Source organism: Amphiprion ocellaris, chromosome 17 (genome assembly GCF_022539595.1).
Source record: "Amphiprion ocellaris isolate individual 3 ecotype Okinawa chromosome 17, ASM2253959v1, whole genome shotgun sequence".
Classification (NCBI taxonomy): Eukaryota; Metazoa; Chordata; class Actinopteri; family Pomacentridae; genus Amphiprion; species Amphiprion ocellaris.
The window spans coordinates 23,937,504-23,962,370 of record NC_072782.1 but is presented as its reverse complement, the minus strand read 5'-3'; the positions used below and the strand labels follow the sequence as shown (position 1 = coordinate 23,962,370).

General features: G+C 38.9%; 1 protein-coding gene across 4 annotated transcripts; it reads left to right on the top strand.

Moving 5' to 3' along the window:
* Nucleotides 1-265: 265 nt before the first annotated feature.
* Nucleotides 266-22,705, top strand: LOC111577880 (carnitine O-acetyltransferase-like). 4 transcript variants are annotated; one of them, XM_055019282.1, is made up of 16 exons: nt 266-429; nt 561-631; nt 786-888; nt 1,190-1,486; nt 2,849-2,953; nt 4,011-4,063; nt 7,760-7,925; nt 8,376-8,550; nt 10,544-10,722; nt 12,228-12,328; nt 12,752-12,877; nt 14,614-14,736; nt 15,741-15,876; nt 16,222-16,284; nt 19,663-19,800; nt 22,455-22,705. In XM_055019282.1, exons 3-16 carry the CDS (start codon nt 862-864, stop codon nt 22,665-22,667), a joined length of 1,902 nt encoding a protein of 633 aa, XP_054875257.1. In that variant the 5' UTR covers nt 266-429; nt 561-631; nt 786-861; the 3' UTR covers nt 22,668-22,705. The 4 variants fall into 4 exon arrangements, with proteins under 4 accessions (XP_054875257.1, XP_023140134.2, XP_035810561.2 ...); XM_023284366.3 differs by having other exon boundaries at nt 267-429; nt 2,849-2,967; nt 4,010-4,063; nt 12,758-12,877; XM_035954668.2 differs by having other exon boundaries at nt 267-429; nt 2,849-2,967; nt 4,010-4,063.
* The last annotated feature ends 2,162 nt before the right edge of the window (nt 22,706-24,867 follow it).

The following is a 24,867-nucleotide window of genomic DNA, read 5'->3' as shown; positions in this document are numbered from 1 at the left end:
TTGTTTGTAAAGTGTCACAGTTTTCAAAATGCTTTTAGAAAAGAAAAACTATAAAAAAAAACTATAAACACCACAACCCCTTCAGGGGTTCTGCGACGGGCGGTTGTCATTGCACCTTGTAACTGCAGCTGTCTAGTGAATGTATTCTGTCGCTGTTTGTGTCAATTCTGTTGGCCCACTTGGGGCCCTTCCTAGCTAGGGGGCCCAAGCAATTGCCTGCCTTGCCTAATGGCAAGCTACGGCTCTGCTGATTATCAGTAGGCAGCACCTGCTTGCAGCGACACACACCAACTCATGCCACCTGGAGAGAGACAGAAAGAGAGAGAGAGAGAAACTGCCGCTACATGGAGTTAGATACAGCAGCTGTGACACATACCCATGAGACTCTTGGAGAAAATATCTCCTCCGACAAATGCAACATTTTCTAAAGTTAGTTTACTTCTTACTTACCTATTTATTTAGAGTGTGGGCTATTTTGAAGAATCTAAAATATAAAACATGTTTTGACTTATTTCACTTTTTTTTGTTTTCTACATAATTCCATATGTGTTCATTCATAGTTTTGATGCCTTCAGTGAGAATCTACAAAGTAAATAGTCATGAACATCAAGAAAAACCATTTAATGAGAAGGTGCAGCCAAACTTTTGACTGTTAGTGTATGTTCTGCAGCAAAGAAGTATGCAAAACACTTCAACTGACAGCATTTAATCCTGTTTATTTATTATAATTATTTGTGTGAGCGTTAGGAACAGAGTATTTACCATCTTCTCTTATTTGCTCGAAGTTCTTCTTTTGCAGAGCCATTTGAGCAGGTGAAATACTGTCAACCCTCACTCTATAGACATTTCTCTTAGGAAACAATGTTGAGAATTTGCACCAGAACTATGGTAAGTAACGACTTAAGTGTACCTCTTTATAATGTAGCACACTGAAGCTACATCAGCTAGAAAACATTATATGGGTACCAATATCTGTATGCTTGCACAAAGGTAGTGTTAATAACTAGGTTGGATTTACCTTTTGTTGACATATTGTAATATTGGCTGTTAACAACCTAAACCTTTCTCACTTCTTAAACTTTATTATTTTCTTGTTTTTGTCCTCTTTTATGTGTTTCTTTTGGTTCTCTTTGTAATTCCTTCTCTCACAGAATTGATGCAGTAATTATGACATTCTTGTATCTGCCAGGTAAATGTTGGGATGCTATATCCCTATGGCTTGGTGAAATCCTGTCACTTGGTGAAGTCTGTATCAGCATCTCTGGTTACTGGCAGATACTTCACCCACCAGACAGGATTGCCCAGTCTGCCTGTTCCCCCACTGCAGCAGACCTGTGAGTATTACCTCAGCCTCCTGGAGCCCATCGTAGAGATGGAAGAGCTGAAACGCACAAAGGAGCTAGTAGAAGAGTTTCAGAAAGCAGGAGGTGTAGGAGAGAGACTGCAGAGGAGCCTGGAGATGAAAGCACGCAACACTGACAACTGGGTGAGCTCAACAACTAAATCAATAGCTGTAGACAGTTTGGGCCTCCGTAACATTATGGCACATCTGGAAGATTTCTCATGTCATTTCTGCACTTTTTCATTTTTCTGTGTGTCATTTTATGACATTAAAATAACGTGAGATGATTAAGATTAGGGTAAGGGAAGACCAAGTGACCTGGCATGTGAAAGAAATGGCTTTATATGATATCAGGTGGTTTTCACCAGATTTACTGCCAGTAAGGGAGAGCTCATAGGTGAAATTCAGATGAGATATCTGTTAGAAATTATAAGAAGCATTATGACAGAGACAAAGTGAGGGGTAATTCCAAACATTTGTTTCTTGTAGGTGTCTTGTGTAATTGTCTTGTCAAAATCCTCCTGCAAAATTCATTCAGTTCTAAATTGTATGTTATGAGTAACTGGTTTTGCAATAATTATTAGATTTTACTGCAAAGACTTTTTTCTGGCATATCAGCTTTGCAGGTCAAATTTCTGCAAGCCAAACCTGAAAGCTAAACTCAGTGGATATTAATGATTTTGCTTCATGTAAATTGGAACCAAATTTCCCCTGGTTGGTGACCAAGTTTCATTTTAAGAGAAGACAGTTTAGATTATGGGAGTTAAAGGCAGCATGAAACAGCTACAGTGCTGTACACACTCAAATGACTTAGTGACCTATTATATGCTAATGAACTTTAATTACTGTCTTCATCTGTGAATTTTCTGTTACTGGTTTGATTTATACTTTTACATTGAATCTACACCATAGGTACGATGCAGCCATATACTTATACTATAACCTTATATGCATGTCCCTGACACTGTAATGCAGATCACTACCACTGTGGTTTGTCCACTTTGCAGTACTTCACTTCCAGTGTAAACATGTCATATTGTTGTGTGCAAAGATTTTGCTTTTGTGACAGAACTTGTAATGTGTGAGAGGCTGTAATTGTGTCTGACTTGCTTTTAATACAAACTCAAGAGCTAGTATTCTGCCAGTTTGGCCATATGCTCTTTCCTTTTTTCATAGCTTTACAAATTCATGTAGAGACTCTGTAGTTGGTTCTGATATCTACTTTCTTTTCTGCTTTGCAAAAAGTTTGATATGGCAGTTGTTGTTCAACATTTGTTAGCTCCATGTCAACACAAACCACTTCATTTCAGCTGCCATTGTTTGAAGTACAAAAAAGAAATTGAATACAGTAGCATTGAAACACCCCTGCTTATTCTGGCAGTGTAATTGCAGAGTAATGCAGACATACCATTGCACAGGTATAGTTAGTCACAACAGCATAGGTCATTTTTGTAGGACAGATTAATCTCAGCAGTGTAAATGAAGCTTGTTTGTCATTGTTTGTAGTCAACAGGCTACATGCAGCACATTTTGTACGACAGCAACCGAGTCCCTCTGGTGGTTCATTCAAATGTTGGGGCGGTCTTTCCTCAAATGGACTTCAAAGATAAGGACGGACAAACAAGGTGAACACACAAACAAACATTTACTCAACTTTAAAAAAAAAATGAATCAGAGAGTTAAATTCTGAAAAACAGAAGCTGCTAAAGGCTTTAAAACATATATAATGCTTTCAGTGCTTTCAGCAGTGACTTTGCAGACCACAGTCAGTCTTTTGACTTCCTTGTCCAGAAATATAACTATGAAGATGCAGGAATTTAAAGTATGTGCTTTTTTGCTGTAGCAATGCACTCTATGTTGCTGTTTTTATGTAACACAGTTGACACAATTTTCAATGACGCATTTCTGAATTCCTACAAAATGAATGTAAACAGCAGCTGGATAGCTCAGTGATTTGCACCAGTGACTTTGGCACAGGTGTTTGGTTGTTGGCGCAGCCATACTAAGGGTCGGAATACCGGTAAATCATACCGTACATTACGGAGGGAAATAACATATAATCAGTCTGTCTTGGTGCTGGGCCAGTTTCTACTTTGGGGCATGTTTAAGTTTGAAAAATTTGACATTAATGGATTTTGCCCAGGGGTGTACCCACTCCAGTTGTATAGTGTATATTAATACAACCTGCTTTTAATTTCCCTTTTCTGAAAACATTAACAATTTTGTACAGAACAAATACCAGCATTGGTATTAGAATCAGAGATACTGCCTTTAGTATCAGAAATAAAATTAGTGAAATCGCAGATCATTAAGGACTGCTGATGTTAGTGTTGTCATTTTATTGCTGCAAAATCTGCATGAGCATCAGTAAAATAGTTCATTACTTCAATTCCACCAGCCTAACAGGCTGTGAACTAGCTGAGGAGGCAGACGTTGCTCTGTATCCTAATCTGTGTCTTTATGAATAATGTATGGGGGTCAAAACATCTCTGCTTGCTTTGAGTTGAGACAGTTTGCTCTCTTGCTATCAACAGCTAAGACCTGCTAGCCCCACATTGCTACTATCTTCTCTTTTTAAAGTGAATTTGTTTCTCTAATTCCTAACTTTTTGTAATGTTATGTCACATGAATTTCATTTAAATTAATAACTCCATTTTCTCTACTTAGGTGTGCTGCCAGAATGATAGCGGCTGTTTTGGACTTCAAGACCATGATAGACAAGTAAGTCCTGAGGTGGAAATATTCCTCTTTCCTTCATCTTTATCATCTTAAAGCTTACATAACAAAACTTTGCTGTCCACCAAATCTCTTGAATTTGGCCTTCCTATATGTATTGGTTCACTTCATTCACCAACACTAGATGCAAGAAGAAACAGACAAATTATCAAATTCTAGTTATTATTATCAAAACCCATTGTGTCAAAATAATGAAAGGCTGATTTTCTGTTTTTTAACAAAAGGACATGAAATCATTTGGCTTTATTCCCAAATACCGTTGTTTAATCAAGACATTAGCTTTCTGTTTTCATGACGACACTCTTTGTGCACAAAACAAATAAAAATGATATTTAATGTACATGCAGACTGTAAACAGTGTTTTCACCAAGCCCATGATATCACTTTACAGTAGTAAAGTAAGGAAGAAACAGGAATAACCTGATAGTTGATTTATCTTTCATTTCATTTTAAACCAGAACTATATAGTCCATAATGATTATTGACAAAAGAACCGGGGAGCTGTAAGATACTATATTAGTGAATTATTTGGTAATGATCAGTTCATAATTATGCATAAAAATTAACTTTATTTTAGAGTCATTCCTGATTAACTCAGAGTCAAACACTGAGTGGCACAGAAAGGTAACTATGCTAACATTAGTTACTCTTTTCATGTCCCCTCAAAAAAGTGAAGCGGTCACTCAGTAGTTCATCATTATCTTTACAATTATTTCCTCAACAAATAAATAACCCTCAACAACCTGGCACTAAACTCCACCAAAACAAAATAACTAATTGTGGATTTCAGGAGGAAGAGAGTGGAGCCTGCTCCTCACGACATCAATGGAGACAAGGTAGAAAGAGTGAGCAGCTTCAAATTCCTGGGCACACACATCTCACAGCACCTCACATGGACAGTTAATACTACCTCTCTTGTGAAAAAGGCAAAGACGATGTTTTAAGAACATTGAAGAGGGCAAATGTGTCCCAGCAGCTGCTGCTGACCTTCTACAGGTGCTCTGTGGAGAGTATCCTCTGCCATGACATTCTGGTGTGGTTCACAGGCTGCACACAGGCAGACAAGAAAGCATTACACACAGTCATCAAAACAGCACATAAAATCATCAATACACAGCTACCATCGCTCACTGACATACACAATGCCCGCTGCCTGCGCCAGGCCACAAACAAAACCCGGGACTCTTCCCACCCAGGCAGCCACCTGTTTACTCTGCTGCCCTCAGGGAGGCGCTACAGGTCCATCAAGACCCCCACCTCCAGACTGTTAAATAGTTTTTACCCCTGTGCCATAAAGCAGCTGAACCTGTGCGATAAATGCAAGTGCAATAACTCTTGAACCTGTACATTTAGCATGGGCCACGCAGTTCTGGGTGGGTTTGTGCAATATTTATTTATTTATATGTTATTTTATCTATTTATTTTCATACATATAGAATGTATACTTTGCATAGTCTATTTTTACTCTGCCAAGGAACGGCAGAGTTATGTGAATCTGTCTGTCTGTCTCTCTGTGTGAAACATTACTCAAAAACGGACAAAGGATTTGGATGAAATTTTCAGAGAAGGTCATAAATGACACAAGGGCCAAGTGATTAGATTTTGGCACTGATGCGGCTTATAGTCTGGATCTACGGCTTTGTTAAGGGATTTCCCATTGCCAGATATAGCTACCGACACGGCGTCGCTGTAACCATGACGTGAACACTGTGTCAGTTACCTGCTGACGATCACATGATTGGGATCCTACTACAAATTGACTGTGATTTATCAGTTGGAAATCATACAAGGAACAAATGATTGAACTGTGAGGGGTTTCTGAGTCCCATCAATTCCAGCCGCCCACTACATATTTAGGTTACATAATGTAGCAAACCCAGCCAGACACGTTAAGTTCAGCCGTCAGCCTTATTTTGAAGACAAATTCTCCTTTCTGTCATTCACTCCTTTCTTCAGAAAACACTGTAAGAGCTTGTCCCCATTGCAGCTAGGTGCTTCTAAGTTTATACACATCCTTTGCTAGACAGCAACAGCGTGGAACCATTTTCTTTCATCTTTATGTGAATTTTCGGACTTTTCGGCAGCTTCTTCGTCAAGAAACCGCTTCTTAGATAAACACTTCCTGTGCCGCTGGCATGGTGACGTAATTTAAGCCTGTAACATTAAAAATATGCCTTCAAAATAAAAGCATGGAGGGAATGGTTATTTTAACACTAGCAAAGGCTTGCCAAAAGTGATGAACTAATCAACAGACCTTTATAAGAGTAATTTACATGCAATTCAGTATTCATAAATAACGTGCACATGCATAACACATGCCTGTGCTCAGCGCAAGGTAATTTTTTATTGAAGATTTCATCCGTCAGAAATGATCCGTCAACTGAGCAGCCTCAACTCAAATTCACTAAGTCTGCCAGAAACTTTGGTGTCATGATGGATGACCAGCTAACCTTCAAGGCTCATGTGGCCTCTGTTGCTTGGTTGTGTTGATTTGCCATGTACAACATCAGGAAGATCAGATCCTGCCTGTCGAAACATGCAGCACAACTCCTGGTACATGCTCTCGTAATATAATGCATCAACTTCTACAACTCCTTTCTGGCAGGTCACCCTGTATGCAACCCATCAAACCTCTGGAGATGATCCAGAATGCAGCAGCACGTCTGGTTTTCAAGCAGCCAAAAACAGCACGTCACGTTCAGATGGCTTCACTGGCTTCCAGTTGCTGCCCACATAAAATTCAAAACTCTGACACTTGCATACAAAACTGCAATGAAAACAGCTCCCTCCTACCTGAACTCTCTCATTCAGGTCTACACTCCTTCCCACTCACTACAGTTGGCCAACAAAAGGTTCCTGATACAACCACCACAACAGGGCTGGTCGATTACCAGACGCTTCTCCTTTGTGGTTCCCTGGTGGTGAAACGAGTTACCAAACTCTGTTCGATCTGCAGAGCCTCTCTCAGTCTTTATGAAAAGACCAAAAACCCTCTTCACACAACACCTTTACACTTGATAGACTGCAAAAAGAAAACAAGAAACATCCTATGACCTCCTGCACTGCCTATAGACACCACGGTCCTATTATGACACTTGAAGTTGTTTTATGGCACTTATCCAAGTTGTTTCTCCTGACTAGACCCTTGCTTATGTTGTATCTATCTCAGATGTCCATCGCTTTGGAGAAAAGCGTCTGCTCAATGAAATTGTAAAGTTGTACCACAGAAAAATTTAGCATATTAACTCTGACATATCTTTACTTTAGCCTGTTTCCATCTGACCGCAATTATAATTTTATTTGAATAGCAATTTTAGACAACCAAAGGTAGTTTGACAAACTTGGGTCAGGTGTCATACAGTCATGCTGCTTAATACTTTTTGTAAATTTTTTATGAGATGTCTCTCAAGAACACCAGCTGACACTGATGGCACTCGTGCTCAAGCCAATCATTAGTTTTCAGCAAACAAAACACCTACTTCAGAAACGTTTTTTAGGTCTTTAGCTGCTATTAAGACTATGCAAAAAATAACTTTGTACAAATCTATTTTGTTTGTGCATTGTTGACACAGTCAAAGTCCCTTCAAGTTCATATTCAGTAATAGCTTCAGATATAAATGATAAAATAATGTTTTTTATGGCTAGGTTTGTGTTTAATGACAGATCCTGTATGTTTTACAGTGAGACACTACCAGTTGAGTATATGGGAGGGAAGCCCATGTGTATGAAGCAGTACTCCCAGATGCTATCATCCTGTCGTATCCCTGGTCTGGAGAAAGACTCTCTGGTGTTCCATGGCAAGAGTTCCAATCCCCCCAAACACATCACAGTGGTACATAACTCTCAGGTAAGAAGCCTGGCTAAAACTGAAGTGGAAGACATATTTGTCCAGTGACCTACTCCAACTTACAAGGAAAAGGCTACATAAAAGATTTGCTCTCTTGTGATTACATGATTTATTCCACTTATGATCAGAGAATACATCCGCCTATATTCTTTGAAATAATCGTTATCTTTTCTCAACGTTATATTATTTTTGTACAAATACATTTTAGAAATTATTAACAATTAGACATGAAATAGATACGAAAAGAATAAATGGTTTCATCATATTGTTTGATATCTTTGCAGAATATTAAATGTTTATGGACAGTGTGATAAACAGGTCTGTGTCAGAGTGGTCTGGTCCAAATGTTTGAAGCAGTCCAATAAGCTACTAGACTAGGGAACTCAGCTGACTCCTCAAAACATTCATGTTGAACCAAAATATTAAAGTCCCCCCCCTCCCTTGGGCCAGTTCTTTGTGCTGGATGTCTACAACAGTGATGGGACTCCACTGACAGTTGATCAGCTTAACGTTCAGCTAGAGAGAATCTGCAACTCCTCACCAGAAATCAACGCGGAGCCTGTCGGCATCCTTACCACCCTGGACCGTGACTCCTGGAGCAAAGCTTACATCAGCTTGATCAAGGGTGAGCGCAACACTGCTGTCAAGCAGGTGAAACTGAAGAACATAACAACTAATGAAAAAGTCAAATCAAGCAACCTATAGTATAGATCGTTAGTAGGGCTGGGACTTTAACGTGTTAATTTCGATTAAGTAATTACAGGGACAATAACGCGTTAAATAAATTAATGCATTTAATCTCACCCTTCTCAGTTCCCTCATTTCTAGCACACCGGTAACACTGATGAACACTCCAGCCCAGTAGGTGGCGGTAATGAACCTAAAGTCTGTCTGCAGCATATGGTCTGTGGTCTGCAGTGAAGACAGGCGTGAGGTCAGAGCATAAGGAGATTTGGTAAACATTGAAGGAAGACGAGAAGACATTGAGCTTGTTGGGAGGAACTTTTTCTTTTAAAAATCTTCCTGATGTCAGCTTGGATTAAAGCCTGGTTGTGTGCAAATTGTGCAACAAAGAGTTTTCTGATCACTGCGTCACTTCAAGCCGACGGTATCACCAAAACATGTTGCAAACGTTAGCCACAACAGTCCTGCTAACGGCTAATGGTTAGCGGTGTAGCCATACCATAATGGACCACTTTAGAAGACACTGAAAGTGCTTTAGTTTCCAAAAAGTCGTGAAATGTTGAATATAATCGCTATAATTGCATTTTGAATTTGCAGTAATCTGTGAATGTAGCAGACAGATGAAAAATCCAGATAAATAGAAATGAAACAAACATTGTTTTGTTTTAGGTTACTACACTACCAAAGAGTCGGAGCCTTGGCAGAGTAATAAGTTAAACCACAAAAATGTCTGTCTTTAAATAACTTAATTATAAACTTTTAGCATATGAAAAAAAATTTTTTTTTATAAATAAAAATTTATATTCCTAAAAAAAAGAAACATCAAAATGACACCATTTAACAGACCCAGAAACTATGAAAACTGAATTAATCTATAGATTTTCTACTTTTTGAAGATTCTTGAACTACTTATGCTTTTGTTATGTTAAATCCAGGCTTTAAAATCATCAAAATCACTTTTTTCTCTATATGTCCCATTTAAAAATTGTATTAACTTCATAAATTTTAAATTATGAACATGTATATGTCTATTCATTGATTCAACTGTCAACCAAAATTTATTTGAATTGAAAATAATTACTTAGTGTCAAATATTGCTATTTGACAACAATGCGATTAATTGCAATTAATTAATTACAACGCCTGTAATTAATTAGATTAATTTTTTTAATTGCATCCCCCCACTAATTGTTAGCTATAGGAAGACAGTATTAACAGAAGGGTAAACTGCTCTACCTACTGATGAAGTGTTGCCTTCTGAAGGTGACATTATTTTTCATCTGCACTCTTTTTGAAAACCAGGATCCAAGTCAGAAATCTTGGTGTAATCTTGGACTCTAATAGTTTAACAGGACCTTAATAGCCATCTGTTACAAAGTCTGTGTTTTAGCATTTTAAAATCATCGCAGCAATGAGAGGATTCAAGTTCAGGCAGGATTTAGAGGAATGAATCTAGGCTGTAATTTCCAGCAGGTCAGCTTACTGTAATGGGCTTATTTTCCCCAAAGAAATCTCTTCAAAAACACACTGCAGCTCTCAGGTCCACTGTTAAATCCAGTTTAAATTATTGTAATTTGTATTTTAATATTTTACTTTGGTGTTTTGAATGCAAGATGGAGAGAACTATTGTAAAGAAGAAAAGAAAACCCTCATCTGACTATAGTAAAATACGTCTTTAAGAGAATGTTTCAGTTTGTTTTTTGGCTATGCATAATTGTTGTGTAAACATAAAAATATCACATTCATAAAGCAGCCTAACAAAAAAGTCTTCAATGACATTATGAGAATAAAACATGAAAGGATTGCCTGCTGAGTTCACATAAAGCAGAATAGATGAAAAAATGTCAGCCTGGCCTGCTAATTTGTCTTAGTCTAGTTACATAACATCATGCATATGTGTACTTTATGTGTTTGTACTTATGTAATGTGTTCAGATAAGATCAACAAAGACTCACTATCAACCATCGAAAGGAGCATCTGCACAGTGTGTTTGGACGGACCCATACCTCAAGCATCTGATGAAATGTACAACACATATGCTGGACTCCAGATAATGCATGGAGGTGGAAGCCAGTGGAACAGCGCCAACCGCTGGTTTGACAAAACCCTGCAGGTGATATAATGAATGAATGAGTATAGCAACAAGACAGGTGAAACAGAGTATCAATAGTGTAAAAAAAAAAAAAAAAAAAAAAAAAGGGACAAGCAGAACAGTCATTTTAAACGGGTTCCAAACTTGGAAAAAAACACCTTACCTTTATCAGGAAAATGACAAAGAGAATGGTTAACTTTAGTAGTTAGTAGTGATCGTAAGACTGTAAGCAATCACATTCCTCACGTGCTCGACAAAGCATGTCTACCAAACATCATTTTACTATTTGGCAATTTCCAATATCATACAGAAACTTAGAAACTCTATTTATAGGACCAATCACATATACCTTTTTGCAAGAGAAATGTAAATCTTTTCAGAAATAATGACTTTGTTGCATCATTTTTCTTTTGTGGTTTTAGAACACTATTGATATCCTGTTTTACTTGTCTTGTTCTTCTTACCCTGCCTAGTAATGTGGTGGAGTTATGTGACGATTGGCGTACATTTGTCCATCTGTTTGTCTGTCTGTCTGTTCTCAACATTACTGAAAAACGGACTAATGGATTTGGATGAAATTTTCAGGGAAGGTAAGAAATGATACAAGGACCAAGTGATTAGTTTTTGGCAGTGATGCGGCTTATAGTCTGGCTCCATGGATTTGTTAAATATTTCTGTAATATTGTGAGATAGCGTCATGGCGTCACTGTAACTATGACAACAAGTGAACGCTACATCAGCTGCCTGCTGACGATCACATGATTGCGATCCTACTACAAATCCACCGTTGTGGATTTATCGAGTCTTATCCGTCGGTAATGATACAACGACTGAGCAGCCTTGGCAGAGTACTGCGCTCTCTGAGTGCTTTTCTTGTTGTTCTTGCAGCAATGGGTTTCAATAAGGGTATATTGATATTAATAAATAATTAACTAATAAAGTTATTGGATTGCATTGTGATGTGTGTTGAATTGCCATCACTTCATCTGTTCAGTGGTTATTTGAAGCATATGTCAGTAAGGCAATAGAAGTTTTTGTGTACCTACGAAATGGTCTTTGAACATTTATCCTGTTGTAATTTATCTAGTAATTATTCCCCCTTTTAACCAGTTTCTTTTCTCATGTGTGTCACATATGTTTGGTTGTTTACATTTTAACTGACTCCAGCTTCCTCCCACAGTCCAAAAATATGCTGAGGTTAATTGATTCTTCTAAACTGCCCGAAGGTGTGAATGCGAGTGTGATTGTTTGTCTGTGTATGTAGCCTTGCGACACACTGGTGACCTGTCCAGGGTGTCCTCTGCCTTCACCCCAGGTCAGCTGGGATTGTGTGAGTTAGTTATTTAGCTAATTTATTCTTCAGAGGTATTTCAAGCATCCACCACTATTAGTGACATTTGCTGTAAGATTTGCGAAGAAAGGCTCAATATAAGCTGAGCAACATAATCACACAGCGAGTAACAAACAGACTGATAAAGGTTTGGGATGTGATGCTAACACCTTTGCTGTGTTTCTGTTTCTTTTAGTTAATTATTGGAGAAGAAGGAGCACAAGGTTTTAACATGTCACATTCTGCCGCTGATGGTACAGTTTTTATGGTCTTAGCTGACTACGTTATAGCATCCATGTAAGTAGATCAAAAGCAAATAAGGTTCTCTTGCTGTAGCCATTTGAAATTTGTTGTTGTTGTCACATTGCAGGAAGTTCAGTGATGAGGCAAAATGGACACATAAGTAAAAATGACAACAGACTGCTCAGGCAAAGACAAGATGTTTGTCTTTCTTCAGTTACATGAATAGTTAGAAAACAGAGTTACTGAAAGCAGTTTTGTGAAGTTTTGTTGTAAACAAAATGTACACATAAAGTTACTCACCAAATCTGTTATTTAAGCCCAGACCCATTTAATCTTCTGATGGGTCTGGGTATCTAAGCTGTCACACATGTTGGCATTATCTCTGTGTATTTTTATTTTTTTTATTAAGCACACTTAATGGTGCCGTTGTTGTTTGTTTTTTCACTTGTTTTGAGTTTTCTTTGTTCTTTTGTGGAGAAACAGGAAGAAGCCTGAGAAGATACTGTCTCCTGTGGTGCCTTTGCCAAAGCCCCAGAAACTACACTTCAACATCACACCTGATATCAAGAAATACATTGAAGAGGCAAAGCAGAGCATGGACATGTGAGACTCTGTAGAAGTTGTAATAAAGTGTTTGATAATCTTTGAATTCCACCCAGACTCATTGTCCAGAAAAAACTAATTAAAAGAAAAACCCAGATGAAAATAAAATCATTGTCATTTCCATTTGCTGCTATTGAAACAGCTGCAGTACATTTACCAGCAACACTGTTTTCACACTTTTACTGTTTAGACTATTAGGCTTCAAATGACACTTAAATTAACATATGGTAATGCTATCATTAGATAAGAATAGTCATATTTTGTCCTCTCTGCATGCAAATATTCCCCCAAAGCTATTCCACTTGGCCCCTTTTTGAGCGAACACAGAAGCCACATTCTTCATTTACCTCTGCCCAAGACAAAAGTGACTGATTCAATGAAAAACAGGCAAACCTGGCCATTTTCCCTCTATAGCAGACTGAGAATGAAATGCATCCAGACCATTATGTTCTACATAGTTGCACTAGTTTTATTACGCTTAGACCAGCAACACGCTTAATGTAATGATGTAAAATAAGTCTTAATCCTAGTGCCAGTGGAGTGATGGCGTACTTAGCAGAAAATTTGAATTAAACAGTTTTTTAAAATGGCCAATCAGTTTACAAGTCATTATTTGATCATTTTCATTTAAAGCTACATGAGTGTTGTGGATTAACTCAGTGGTCAATACATTTTCAGCAGTTGAGTAGCTTGAAAATTTTATGTGCATTGTTGGCAACATTTAACTCTCTTTTAAATAGAATAACATGAATTAAAACTTAAAGTTTTTATTGAAGTAAAAAAGATCATTTGCATGTTGTACACAGCCCCTCTGGATGTAAATGAATTGTGAAGGGAAGGGGGAAGTGCACCCATTTGTTTTGCTGTGAGATTCTGGTGCTCTATTTAAAATGGACAAAGTGCAATTTTGTTTACAGACATTGTGCAATCCTTGACCTGTGACTTGGGGGCTGTAGGCTCTATAAAAAATTTGCATGCCCGTTTTGTCTGATTATAGTGTAGCGCTGGTTGCAGTGTTATTTCCCTGTATGTGTACACCTATGTAAGTGTGCACGATTTGTGATTCATTGGGTATATAGTGGCCACAGAGGGTCAAGTTTTCTCTATCACATGAGACAAAATTATAATAGTATCCTTTAATTCCCTCCCATCTTTACTATTTATATCCAGTAATTGCACTGATGCCCAGTTTGTTGCACACTTTAAATCCCTGCAGTCTAATGGTAGGCTTGGTCAATTGCCCTCTTTTTGTCATAGTTTTATGCAAAACATTGTGACTAAATTGTCTAATATTTGAGCCGCTAGCCTATTGCACTGTTTATTTGGGTATGTATATGTAGTAAACTAGATTGTAAATCATATCATCCCTCCATCCAATTGTCATCATTACATTTGTATTAAAACGGAGTAATATGCTACTAATCTGTAAACATCGAAAAAGCAGTTTAGGCAAATAATACAGAAATAGTGTAATGGAAATTTATAGGATAGGCATTCATTGTATATGAAAGTGTGCAATGACAAAGATTGATTGATTGATTGATTGATTGATTGATTGATTGATTGATTGATTGATTGATTGATTGATTGATTGATTGATTGATTGATTGATTGATTGATTGAAAATGAACATTATACATAATACATTTATACTTGTAATAAACCAAAGATATGTCACGATGTGCAAACATCTGTAAAGCTACTCAAGAAAATTTCTCCTCTCCCCACCCTCACAGAATTGCTCAAAACCTGGATCTGAGGGTCATGGTATTCAGCCACTATGGGAAAAAAGTTCTAAAGGATCACAAGATAAGCCCTGATGCTTTCATACAGATGGCAATACAATTGGCCTACTACAGGTAAGATGATGAAAACTTGTGGAGATGACTTGTCTTTGTATGCAGACTTTTCACTCACTGGAGCCAAGCTAACTAACTACAAAGCTTTCATGTAGAGAGAAAAACATGATCACACAGTTAAGCTACAACAGCAACAACAACAAAAATATGTACCTATTAACATTAACAAGTCTTGGTTGTTTTGTCAAAATGGCTACATTAAGAAATTACAGTAGTCCAGCCTAGAAGTAACCGTGAATACATTAAGAGTCAATGCTCATCATTATAAGTTGCATTGTAAACGTAAAATAAAGAAGCCCCAACTTTAAGTAAACCATTGAAAAAGAAGCCTGTGCAAGAAAGTAGTTAAAAATCCATAAAAAGCCAAAGTGAAGCCTTACCAAGATCCCCCATTCCAGTGACTTTCTTTACATAAAGAAAGTTCTTTGGAGCCAAGTTCACATCAGCATCTAACCAATCATGGATGTGATCTTCTTAAGTGGTGGTCCTGATACTTCTTGAAATACCTGGAATATGGAATTATGTAGTAAACAAAAAAGTGTGAAATAAGTCAAAACATGTTTTATATTTTAGATTCTTCAAAATAGCCACCCTTTCCTTTGATTACTGCTCTGCACACTCTTGGCATTCTCTCCATGAGCTTCATGAGGTAGTCATCTGAAATGGTTTTCCAGCAGTCTTGAAGGAGTTCCCAGAGATGCTGAGCACTTGTTGGCCCTTTTGCCTTCACTCTGTGGTCCATCTCATTCCAAACCATCTGGATTGGGTTTAGGTCAGGTGACTGTGGAGGCCAGATCATCTGATGCAGCACTCCATCACTCTCCCTTGCACAGCCTGGAGGTGTGTTTGGGGTCATTGTCCTGTTGAAAAATAAATGATGGTCCACCTATACACAAACCGGATGGGATGGCATGTTGCTGCAGGATGCTGTGATAGCCATGCTGGTTCAGTGAGCCTTCTGATTGCCTACTTATTGAAAATATTTCTGTGCCTTCACTTGGCAGGATGTATCAGAGATGCTGTCCATCATATGAAGCTGCTTCCCTACGTACGTTCAGAGATGGACGTGTAGCTGCAATCTACTCAACCACCAGTGCCTCAGCTGCATTTGTCAAGGCCTTTGATGATCCCAAGAAAAAGGTCTGAAAAGAGACAAATTCCAAATGTAACTTCTATATAAATAATTGTAAAGGCAGCTTTCCCCCCTTTTCAAAGTACCGAAAGTTCCTTTGAGATAGCATGTAACAGTGTTTAACTTACAGCTGATGATAATTCTACTTGCTCTCAGCTCAGTATTTGACACAGTTGATCAGGCGAATTAGTGGAACCTGCTGACTCAGATGCTGCTGTAGATGCTTTAGATCCTCATATCAGGATCGCTGCTGCACAGCAGCACACTAACACTGATGCTAATATGCACAAATGTGTTACAAATTGATGACTTGTAACATTCTTGTCTGCTTTTCTTCTGTCTGTTTCACACAGAATACAGAGAAAGTTGATTTATTAGAGAAGGCTATGAAAGTACACAGATGGAACACTGGCATGGTGAGTATCATTCATAGAACCAATCAGGGCTTTAGTCTGGTGGAGGCACAGTTCATCGTCAGTTTAAAGATGGAGCCTACTTTCACAAAGTGTAAAACAAAATATGGCAAGAGTGTATGAATACACAAACTGGCAAATCATAAGACTAGATATTATCTAAATATTTAGCATTCTATATAAGGCAGTATCGTTTGATGCCAAATGAGCTGCAGGGTGCGCATCACAAGGAACACAAAATTTGAATAATTCCTGAAAAAAGATTCTGGTCTGTGTTTCTGTGACCCAATATTAGCTACAACAGGAATAATATACATCAATCCCCATGCCACAGACCTCTGATGGTGTCCTATGGGGTCACACACCAAGACATGAGTAGCACACTCTTTAAGTCCTTTAAGTTGTGAGGTGGAGCCTCCACAGAACAGACTTGTTTTTTCCAGCACGCCCCACAGACTCTCAATCAGACTGAGATCTGCAGAGGACATTGGAGGCCAAGTCAAACCAGCAGTTTATTTCAGTATGGCAGGGCACCAGTCCTGCTGAAAGAGAACACTGCCATCAAGGAATAGGATTGTCATGAATGAGTGTATCGAGCCTGCAACTATGTTTAGGTAGGCGGAAAGTAATGCCCACTTGAATACCAGGACTCAACGTTTCCCAGCATTACACTGCCTCCATCAGCTAGCCTTCTGAGGGTGCATCTTATTGCCATTCACTTTCCTTGTTAAACAACGCACAAGCACCCACTGTTCACGTGATGTAAATGAAAACATGATTGAACAGGTCAGGCCAACTTATAGGGATGCATTTTTTTTAGCTTATGTTTAGGAGCAGGACCACACCTCAATCACCCCACTTCCTGTCGTACGCCTATATATATCACTCTGCCCTTTCCACTTGTCCATTCTTGCTTCTCGTGCACGAAGCAACACACGCCATCACTCAGCCACACTGCCAGTCTGAAAGTTGTAGAAAACTCTGGCCTACGACGAACCGCTCGTCCATCTGCCCTCCATGAGGAAACAATCAGCCTGGCTCCAGATCTCCTCCACGCCGATCAGCTTAATTCATAACGAGGTCCCAGAGACTAGGAGATCGCCGTCACCCCAGAAACGCCATTGACTGCATTGCCCGTCTCAAGGAGACGACTCCAATCAGACACTCCTCATCCAATCCAAACCTTATTCTTTCTCGTCTGGCACTGGACTGCCAACTTGTCCCTTTTTCATTCTCTTTTTCCAGCAACCTCTTTCTCTCTCTCTCTCTCTCTCTCTCTCTCTCTCTCTCTCTCTCTTGTCATCAGCAACAGGTTACCAGTTCCCCTGTTCCATCCACTGTTGTGAGCAAACCCTCTTTTCTTCTTTCATCAGGTTGCCACTTTTTATCCTTTACGACTATAAGCTTGCACTGTACTGTCAGCTATAATGCAGCAGTTTGACAACAATTTCGGCTCCTTCTGGCACCGAGATGCCAGCTTGACTCATCTCTCACATCCTGTTCAACAAATCCGGCTCTCATTCTGGCACCGAGATGCCAGTTTCACTAGCCTCTTTATACCTCATCAACAGTCTGCTTCTTACACTTCTGACACGACGTCACCAGTTTCTCCCAGCTTCATACCCCCATCAACTTTCTGTTTAAATTCCCAGCAGAGATGCCAGTAGCACACACCTCCATTGGCCATGCCAACAAGTCGCAGAAGAGGCATCCACATCAGGCATTGAAGTGTAATTTGAAAACTTTGCCTTTCGGCTCAGCTGCCTCCTCATGACGGTGTTTCAATACAGCTGCTGATGCTGCACCAGCCACCTGCCCATCTCACGTTCCGTTCTTTCGTCACTCATGAACAAAATCCCAAGCGACAGTCAACTCTTCAGTCATGCTCCTGCTGCCGTGTTTGGGGGTTTCAAGTTCAAGGCACACCATCAGTTTAACTGCGCATCTAGTCTTTACCTTCTTCCATCTCCGAAGACCACCTGGTCTCTTCACTCAAACGAAGCCAAACCAATCAAACGGGTAGTCCATGCCCATCGTGAACTTCAAACTAGATTCACACCTAAGCACACCATATACAAGTCAGCAAAATCTCAGGATGCTTTGCCTTCTGACCCTCAGTTTGCCACAGAGACCAGTCAAGTCACAATCTGATCCCGATTCCTCTTCCACTTCGAGCAAGTCCTGACTGCATCCAGAACCCTTGCATGATCTCTGGCCACTCAGCTTCTAGCCGAGGGGTTCTGGGCCACATAATGAAGACCATGAGCCTCAAGTGTGTCCACTCAGACCCTTGAGACATACTGCATGTTACACTCACTATTCATTTCTTTCTTATGGGAGGCTTTTGGGGGTCTGCCAACCTGGAAACCGCTGCTGATCTCTGACTAAGCTTTTCCCCCACACCGCCTCAGCTCATCTCAGTAATCATCAACATAGCCATGCTTTGTATCTAATAAACAATCAAGTTTCAAATCAGTAGTGTGGTCCTTGCTTGTGAAATGGAGATACATTTTCTTAGCTGAGGTTTAGGAGCAGGACCACATCTCACGGCCCCTCCTTTCGTATGCCTGTATATACCACTCTGCCATTCCCACTTGTTTGTTCTTGCTTCTCGTGTCCCACTCACCGTCTCGAAATTCTGCCTCCTTTTCCTGTCTTCCCCGTTTCATAAGGGGTCCGGCGGCCTGGAAGCTGCTGCTGATCTCCAACTAAGCTTTCCCCTCACACACCATTAGTTCATCTCAGTCATCACCAACATAATAATCCTTTGCATCCAATAAACAATCAAGCTTCAAATCAATGGTGTGGTCCTTGCTAGTGAACATCCATTGCTCTGTGGTCCAGTTCTGATTCTCATGTGCCTATGGTAGGTGCTTTGAACGGTGGACAGATGTCAGCATGGACGATCTGACAAAGTAGCTATACGGATTATCCAACCAAATGCAGCAAGCTGCGATGTGCTGGGTGTGCTGACACCTTTCTATCAGTAATAGCAGAATTATGTGTTTCAGCAATTTAAGCTAGAGTATTTCCTGTCAAACTGGACCACACAGTCCAATCAAAGTCCCTCAGACCCTCACTCTGGCCTTTTTTACTGCTTCCAACTCAAGAACTGACCGTTGTCTTGCTGCCTAATATACCCTACTTACTTACAGGTGCTACTGTGATGTGATGAACATCATTCACTTCACCTATCACTTGTTTGAATGTTGGGGCAGATGAATGAATTTCTAAAGAAATGTACAACTTTTGTTAAAACTCAAGAATACAATGTACACTAGATGTGAGCAGGAAGTTTGTGTTCAAGTAAAACCAGAGTTCCTTTGATACTACTTCTAGTTATCAACACGGCAAACAAGTTTAATATTCTCGATCCATCAGGCAATAAGTGGACAGGAAGTGGACGGACACCTCATTGGTCTGAGGATGCAGGCTGTTGAAGAAGAAATCTCTATGCCCGATGTTTTCACAGACATCTCGTTTCATAAATTTTTGGATTGCAGACTTTCTACAAGTCAGGTAAGGAACAGCTGAAAAACTGTACATTTTTATAAGTTGTATTTCTAATGACATGGTTAATGCAATTAAACACAGTCAAATCTATTTCATGTTTAACAGTTTAAATCTTATCATACTCGTATTTGTGTTTGCTCCTCAATAATGCACCCTCATATTGTTGGATTTATATTTTCTTTGCTAGGTTAACACAGTCACACCCAACACTTTTTACATGCTCGTCTACAGTGTCATGCAAAACTATTTGTCCTCCTACAGAAATCTTCTTTTTTTGCATATTTTTCACACTTACTTAAATGTTCCTGAACAATTATTTTTGATTAAGCAGCGATAAGGTTTTTGTTGGCCTTATGTAGAGAGCAGGAGGGAGTGTAGACCTGAATGAGAGAGTTCAGGTAGGAGGGAGCTGTTTTCATTGTTTCACTGATGATACCAATGAGTTTCACAAAGCACAATAAATATACAATCTGAATAACTGGCACCAAAAATGAATGAATCAACTTTGCTGTCAGAAAGGCAAAGGGAGAGCGGTGAGGGATGCAGGTGGCAGAGGTTTATGTGGAGTAGCTGGATTCACCACTGTTCCATGTTTTCTCCATGTGTGGATTTTGTCTCTCACTGTGGTTCTCTGGAGTTCCAGAGCCTCAGCAATATCTTTGTAACCCTCCAAATTGATGAATGTCAGTGACTTTGTTTCTCATCTGTTCTTGAATCTCTTTAGAACGTGGCCATAGGTACTGCTTTTTGAGACCCTTTAGCTACTTCACAATGCCAGACAGGTTCTATTTAGTGATGTTTAGATTCAACCAGCCTGGTAGTAATCACATGTGAGTGTGGCTGGTGAGACTGAACCCAATTGCCAAAGGCATTTGGTCATTTGGTGGATTGGAAGCTAAGGGGGTAATTCATTTTTCCACATAGGGCAAAATGATTTGGACAATATTTTTCCTTCAAAAATTATTGAAAAATTGCATTTTATGTTTTCTCGTGTTATCTTTGTCTTGCATTAAAATTTGTTTGATGTCTGGAACATTTGTGTGTGACAAATATGCAAAATTCTGTAGGGGTTCAAATACTTTTGCATGGCACTGTATGTAGTTCATCCACTGAAATGACTGCTGTTTCCTCTCTATCTGGAACCGCTTTCTTATTAGTAACAGTGTCTGATTATTTTGTCTCCGTCCTTGCCTGGCAATTGCCTAACAAGCAAGAATTAGTCTCTCAGCTCATTTTCAATTTCCAAGGAGTATTATCAGGAAGTGCAGACCAGAAAGCTGTTCGATGCATTGGACAGATGTACAACCAGTTAGAGCAAAGAAAACTGTGACATACTGCTGAGCAACAAAAATTGGAACAGGCTTTAAGGCCAGTTACTTGACAGAAAACATATCTACATTTTTAGATACTTGTATGATTGTGGATTCAAAAGACTCTATTATATCAGTGGTAGTCATCTTTTTCACAAAACTCACTCACCAGTGCTCCTCTACAGTCATTATATCAAACTTGCCCCATATTAGAGCCATATTAGATAAACAGTCTGACATCTGTTTGAATGACTCACATTCTGACAGAGGAAATGAAGTATTAGCGCTCAGATTCTCCTGGCATACAGGCTGTGTATGTCCAAGATTTAATGAAGAAACAGATCATGGACTTCATAATCTGTTTCTTTCAGCTGTTTTGCTTGACGTTGTAGAAGTTTATTATGTTTATAATGTTCTACTTTCATGGTGGCATGTGGGTTGAGGGTGTGTTTTGTAAAGGTGGAGTGGATAAGGTGCTGTGTATCTCAAGGTTGCTCTCTGGCATCGCTTTGATTTTGGAACTGAGGTGATCAGAGGACTGTACTATGAAGAATTTGATGTTAGTGAGGTAACTTAAAGTTTAATTCGAGGTTTTCAGGACTATAAGTTATGATGAACTCTGGAACAGGTTATATTCTAGATAACAGATCAATGTACATTAAAGTGCAACCTACTGACCAATCAATTCTCTTGGAAAATATAATCACTATTCCTCCAAGATCCAGTGGAGCTCAATGTGCAGATATTGAGAGAGGAATATAAGAATTTAGAACTTTTAGCTGCAAGGGATTTGAAGCCTTTTTAAAATGTGCCTACACTGATGTAATCATAAAACAGAAACAGATTGAAAACCAACGCCTTGCAGTCTGCATTTCCCCAATAAGATTTGCAGTAAGTATATCAGTTTGAATGACATTTTTCTACTTGTTCTTTACTTGCTCCCATAACCGTTTAACACTGTCAGGTTGCAGCTGCAAGAAAAAGACTAAAACAGTCTGACACGCCATGAGAATGAGACTGAAAGTGAGATTGCTGAATTTATCCACCACCTCACCTTGGAAATAATTCTTGTAAAAAATCTGTAGTTCATTACTTGTAGCCTTCTGTTTTGCCTGATCAGTGTATATATATATATATATATATATATATATATATATATATATATTTTTTTTTTTTTTTTTTTTTTATCATATGAAAATGCAATGCAAAAATGCAACATGGTGAAGGTTACATGCTGCTGAAAATGTTTGCCTTTTTCAAGATAAAGATTTACTCCCTCTTATAGCAACACACATCATCAGTATACAACAGTAACTAACCACTACATTCTCTTCTGTTCTTCTTCACAAGGTAACATCAAAGTCTGGCTGTCTGCCGTGTGCTGGTCCTGCTCTATTGGAATCATATGATATGTGCTACAGTCTTACAAATGTTGACATCACCTTTGTAGTGACAGCCTACCACACCTGCAAAGAAAATAACGCAGCACAACTGATTCAAGTCTTAGAAAATGCACTGTTGGACATGAGGGCTCTTCTGGCCCAAAGTCCAAGAACCAACTGAAGCAAATACATATTAAAGCAAAACATTGAGGAAAAATGCATTGTTTTATTCCATTTCTTGCTGAGTCTGCATTAGCATTTTTAATTTATGTGACTGAAGAATATTTGTTGTCTCAACACATTTAAAGGTTGTGTATTGAAGGCTGTACTCAGGACAGTCCATGTGAAGGAGACTCACGTTAGTTCTGGAGCATCACAGGTTCAGAACCACTTTCAAAACTCTAATGTGTTATTCTCATGATAAATAATCGGAAAGAAAATATTTATACTATAAATTCTAAAAATCACAGAAATACTACTGTACAGGACAAAAATGTTTCGGTACATTAACATCTTCCTTTAAAATTCTTAAGACAAACTCCAAAAAGAGTTTGCTTTTAATCTGCTGAGGACATTTCTGCTCCCAAAATATGTAAGTCTTTCCTCTAGCACCACCCTCATGACAAAGTTTAGCACCACCTCTCTAATTGCACATTGACATTGTATAAGATAGACTGTAATTACAAGTTGAAGGATGAAAAAATACTTCATGAAAAACATCTTACCATGAAGTTTAATTGGGTCATAAGCCTCTGAACTATTAAACTTGTATTCAGCTACTTGATATCTTTAACTTGAATAATACCAGGTTAAGTTTTATGCCTTGTCAAGAATGTTGCTGAGTGTCATTTTGGGTGTGTTCAGCTGTTCTAATTTTATTTTTTCCCCCTTCAACTCTAGTCACTCTTACAATTTTTCGTCCTCAAACTGAATTTATACATGAAAATGTAGGCAAATTTGTACTTGTTATGCTTGCACAGTGTTACTACCAAAGCACAGTGTTTGAAAGAACTGTGTCCTGCAATTGTCCCATTCACTCTCATGTTAATTTACCTTTTCGTCACCTCAGCAAAACACAAAAGTGGATATTTTTAAAAAACTGTGATTGATCAAAAAACAAACAAACAAACAAACAGGTAAATGGCCATTATACTGCAGACAACAAAATGCAATTTAGACAGAAAAAAAAACAACAAAACAAAGTTACCTTTGGAGTCTTCGGAGCAATTACTTGGCAACAACGGTGAAAAAAAAGCTCCCCTTCACCAGGAGAAAAAACTTCCAGCAGATTAGACTCAGGACAGGTGGCTACCTGCCTTGAATGGTTAGGGTAGGGGTAGGGTGATGGAGAACCTTAAAAGAACACATAAGAGATTAACAGTGCGTTAACAGTAACTGCAGTTTAGAAAAGGACAACATAGTGATCATGTAAAAACAGCTCTTGAGAAAGGTGGTCACTGTTTTGGAGTTAAACGAGAGCGTGTTTTTACAGAGCACCTCACACATTTCCACATTCTGACAAGTTTTCCGCGTGATGTGGCTCACAGTGCATTTTAGGACATTTTGCCTGTAGAGTTGGCTTACTGCCCTGCAATTGACTGGTGACCTGTCCAGGGTGTCCTCTGCCTTCGCCCCAAGTCAGCTGGAATAGGCTCCAGCCCCCCACGACCCCAATGAGGATCAAGTGGTGTGTAGATGATGGATGGATGGATGGATGGAGTTGGCTTACTGCTGTCAGCATTGATTTCCAAAACGTTTTTAACTATGAGTGATTTAAATAAAGAATATTGTCTTTTCCCTATAAATGGTCAGACAAACAAGCCTCACATTGTACCACAAAATTTCTCAGCTCGGAAAACTGTGGAGGGCAACGCCCATGAGAATTGGAGTTTGCTAAGGCTTCTTCCCTTTCTTATTGGTTATGTGGTGCCTCAAAATGAACCCACCTGTTTGGTGTTAGTGGATTTAAAAGATATAGTTGAACTCATTATTGCGCCAACACATACTGACGAATTCATTGCGTACCTTGAAAGCACGATAACTGAGCACAGATAAAGATACCAAGAACTGTTTCCAACTGCCAGATTCTTATCTAAGCATCACCTGATTGAGCATTACCCTTACTTGATAAGGTGTTTTGGTCCTTTGGTTGTACTCTGGACGTTTAGGTTTGAAGCTAAGCATCATTACTTTAAGCAATTTGTGATGCATACTAGTTGTTTTAAAAACATTCCACTGACTCTTGCTTTAAAACACCAATTTATGATAGCGTTTCATCTGAACTCCTCCTACTGTGGTGAAGCATATCTTGATGTACCCAATACATCTTTGTTTCTAGTTCAGTTTAAATCAAGACATTGCTTTAGATGTGAAATTAAAAC

Bases quoted from the DNA above. Each gene is read 5' to 3' on its own strand.
- LOC111577880 (XM_035954669.2), top strand. From the start codon at position 862: ATGTTGAGAATTTGCACCAGAACTATG. The intron at 2,968-4,009 runs GTGAACACACAA...TTCTCTACTTAG, and splicing joins GATAAGGACGGACAAACAAG to GTGTGCTGCCAGAATGATAG. The intron at 10,723-12,227 runs GTGATATAATGA...TGTTTCTTTTAG, and splicing joins GGTTTGACAAAACCCTGCAG to TTAATTATTGGAGAAGAAGG.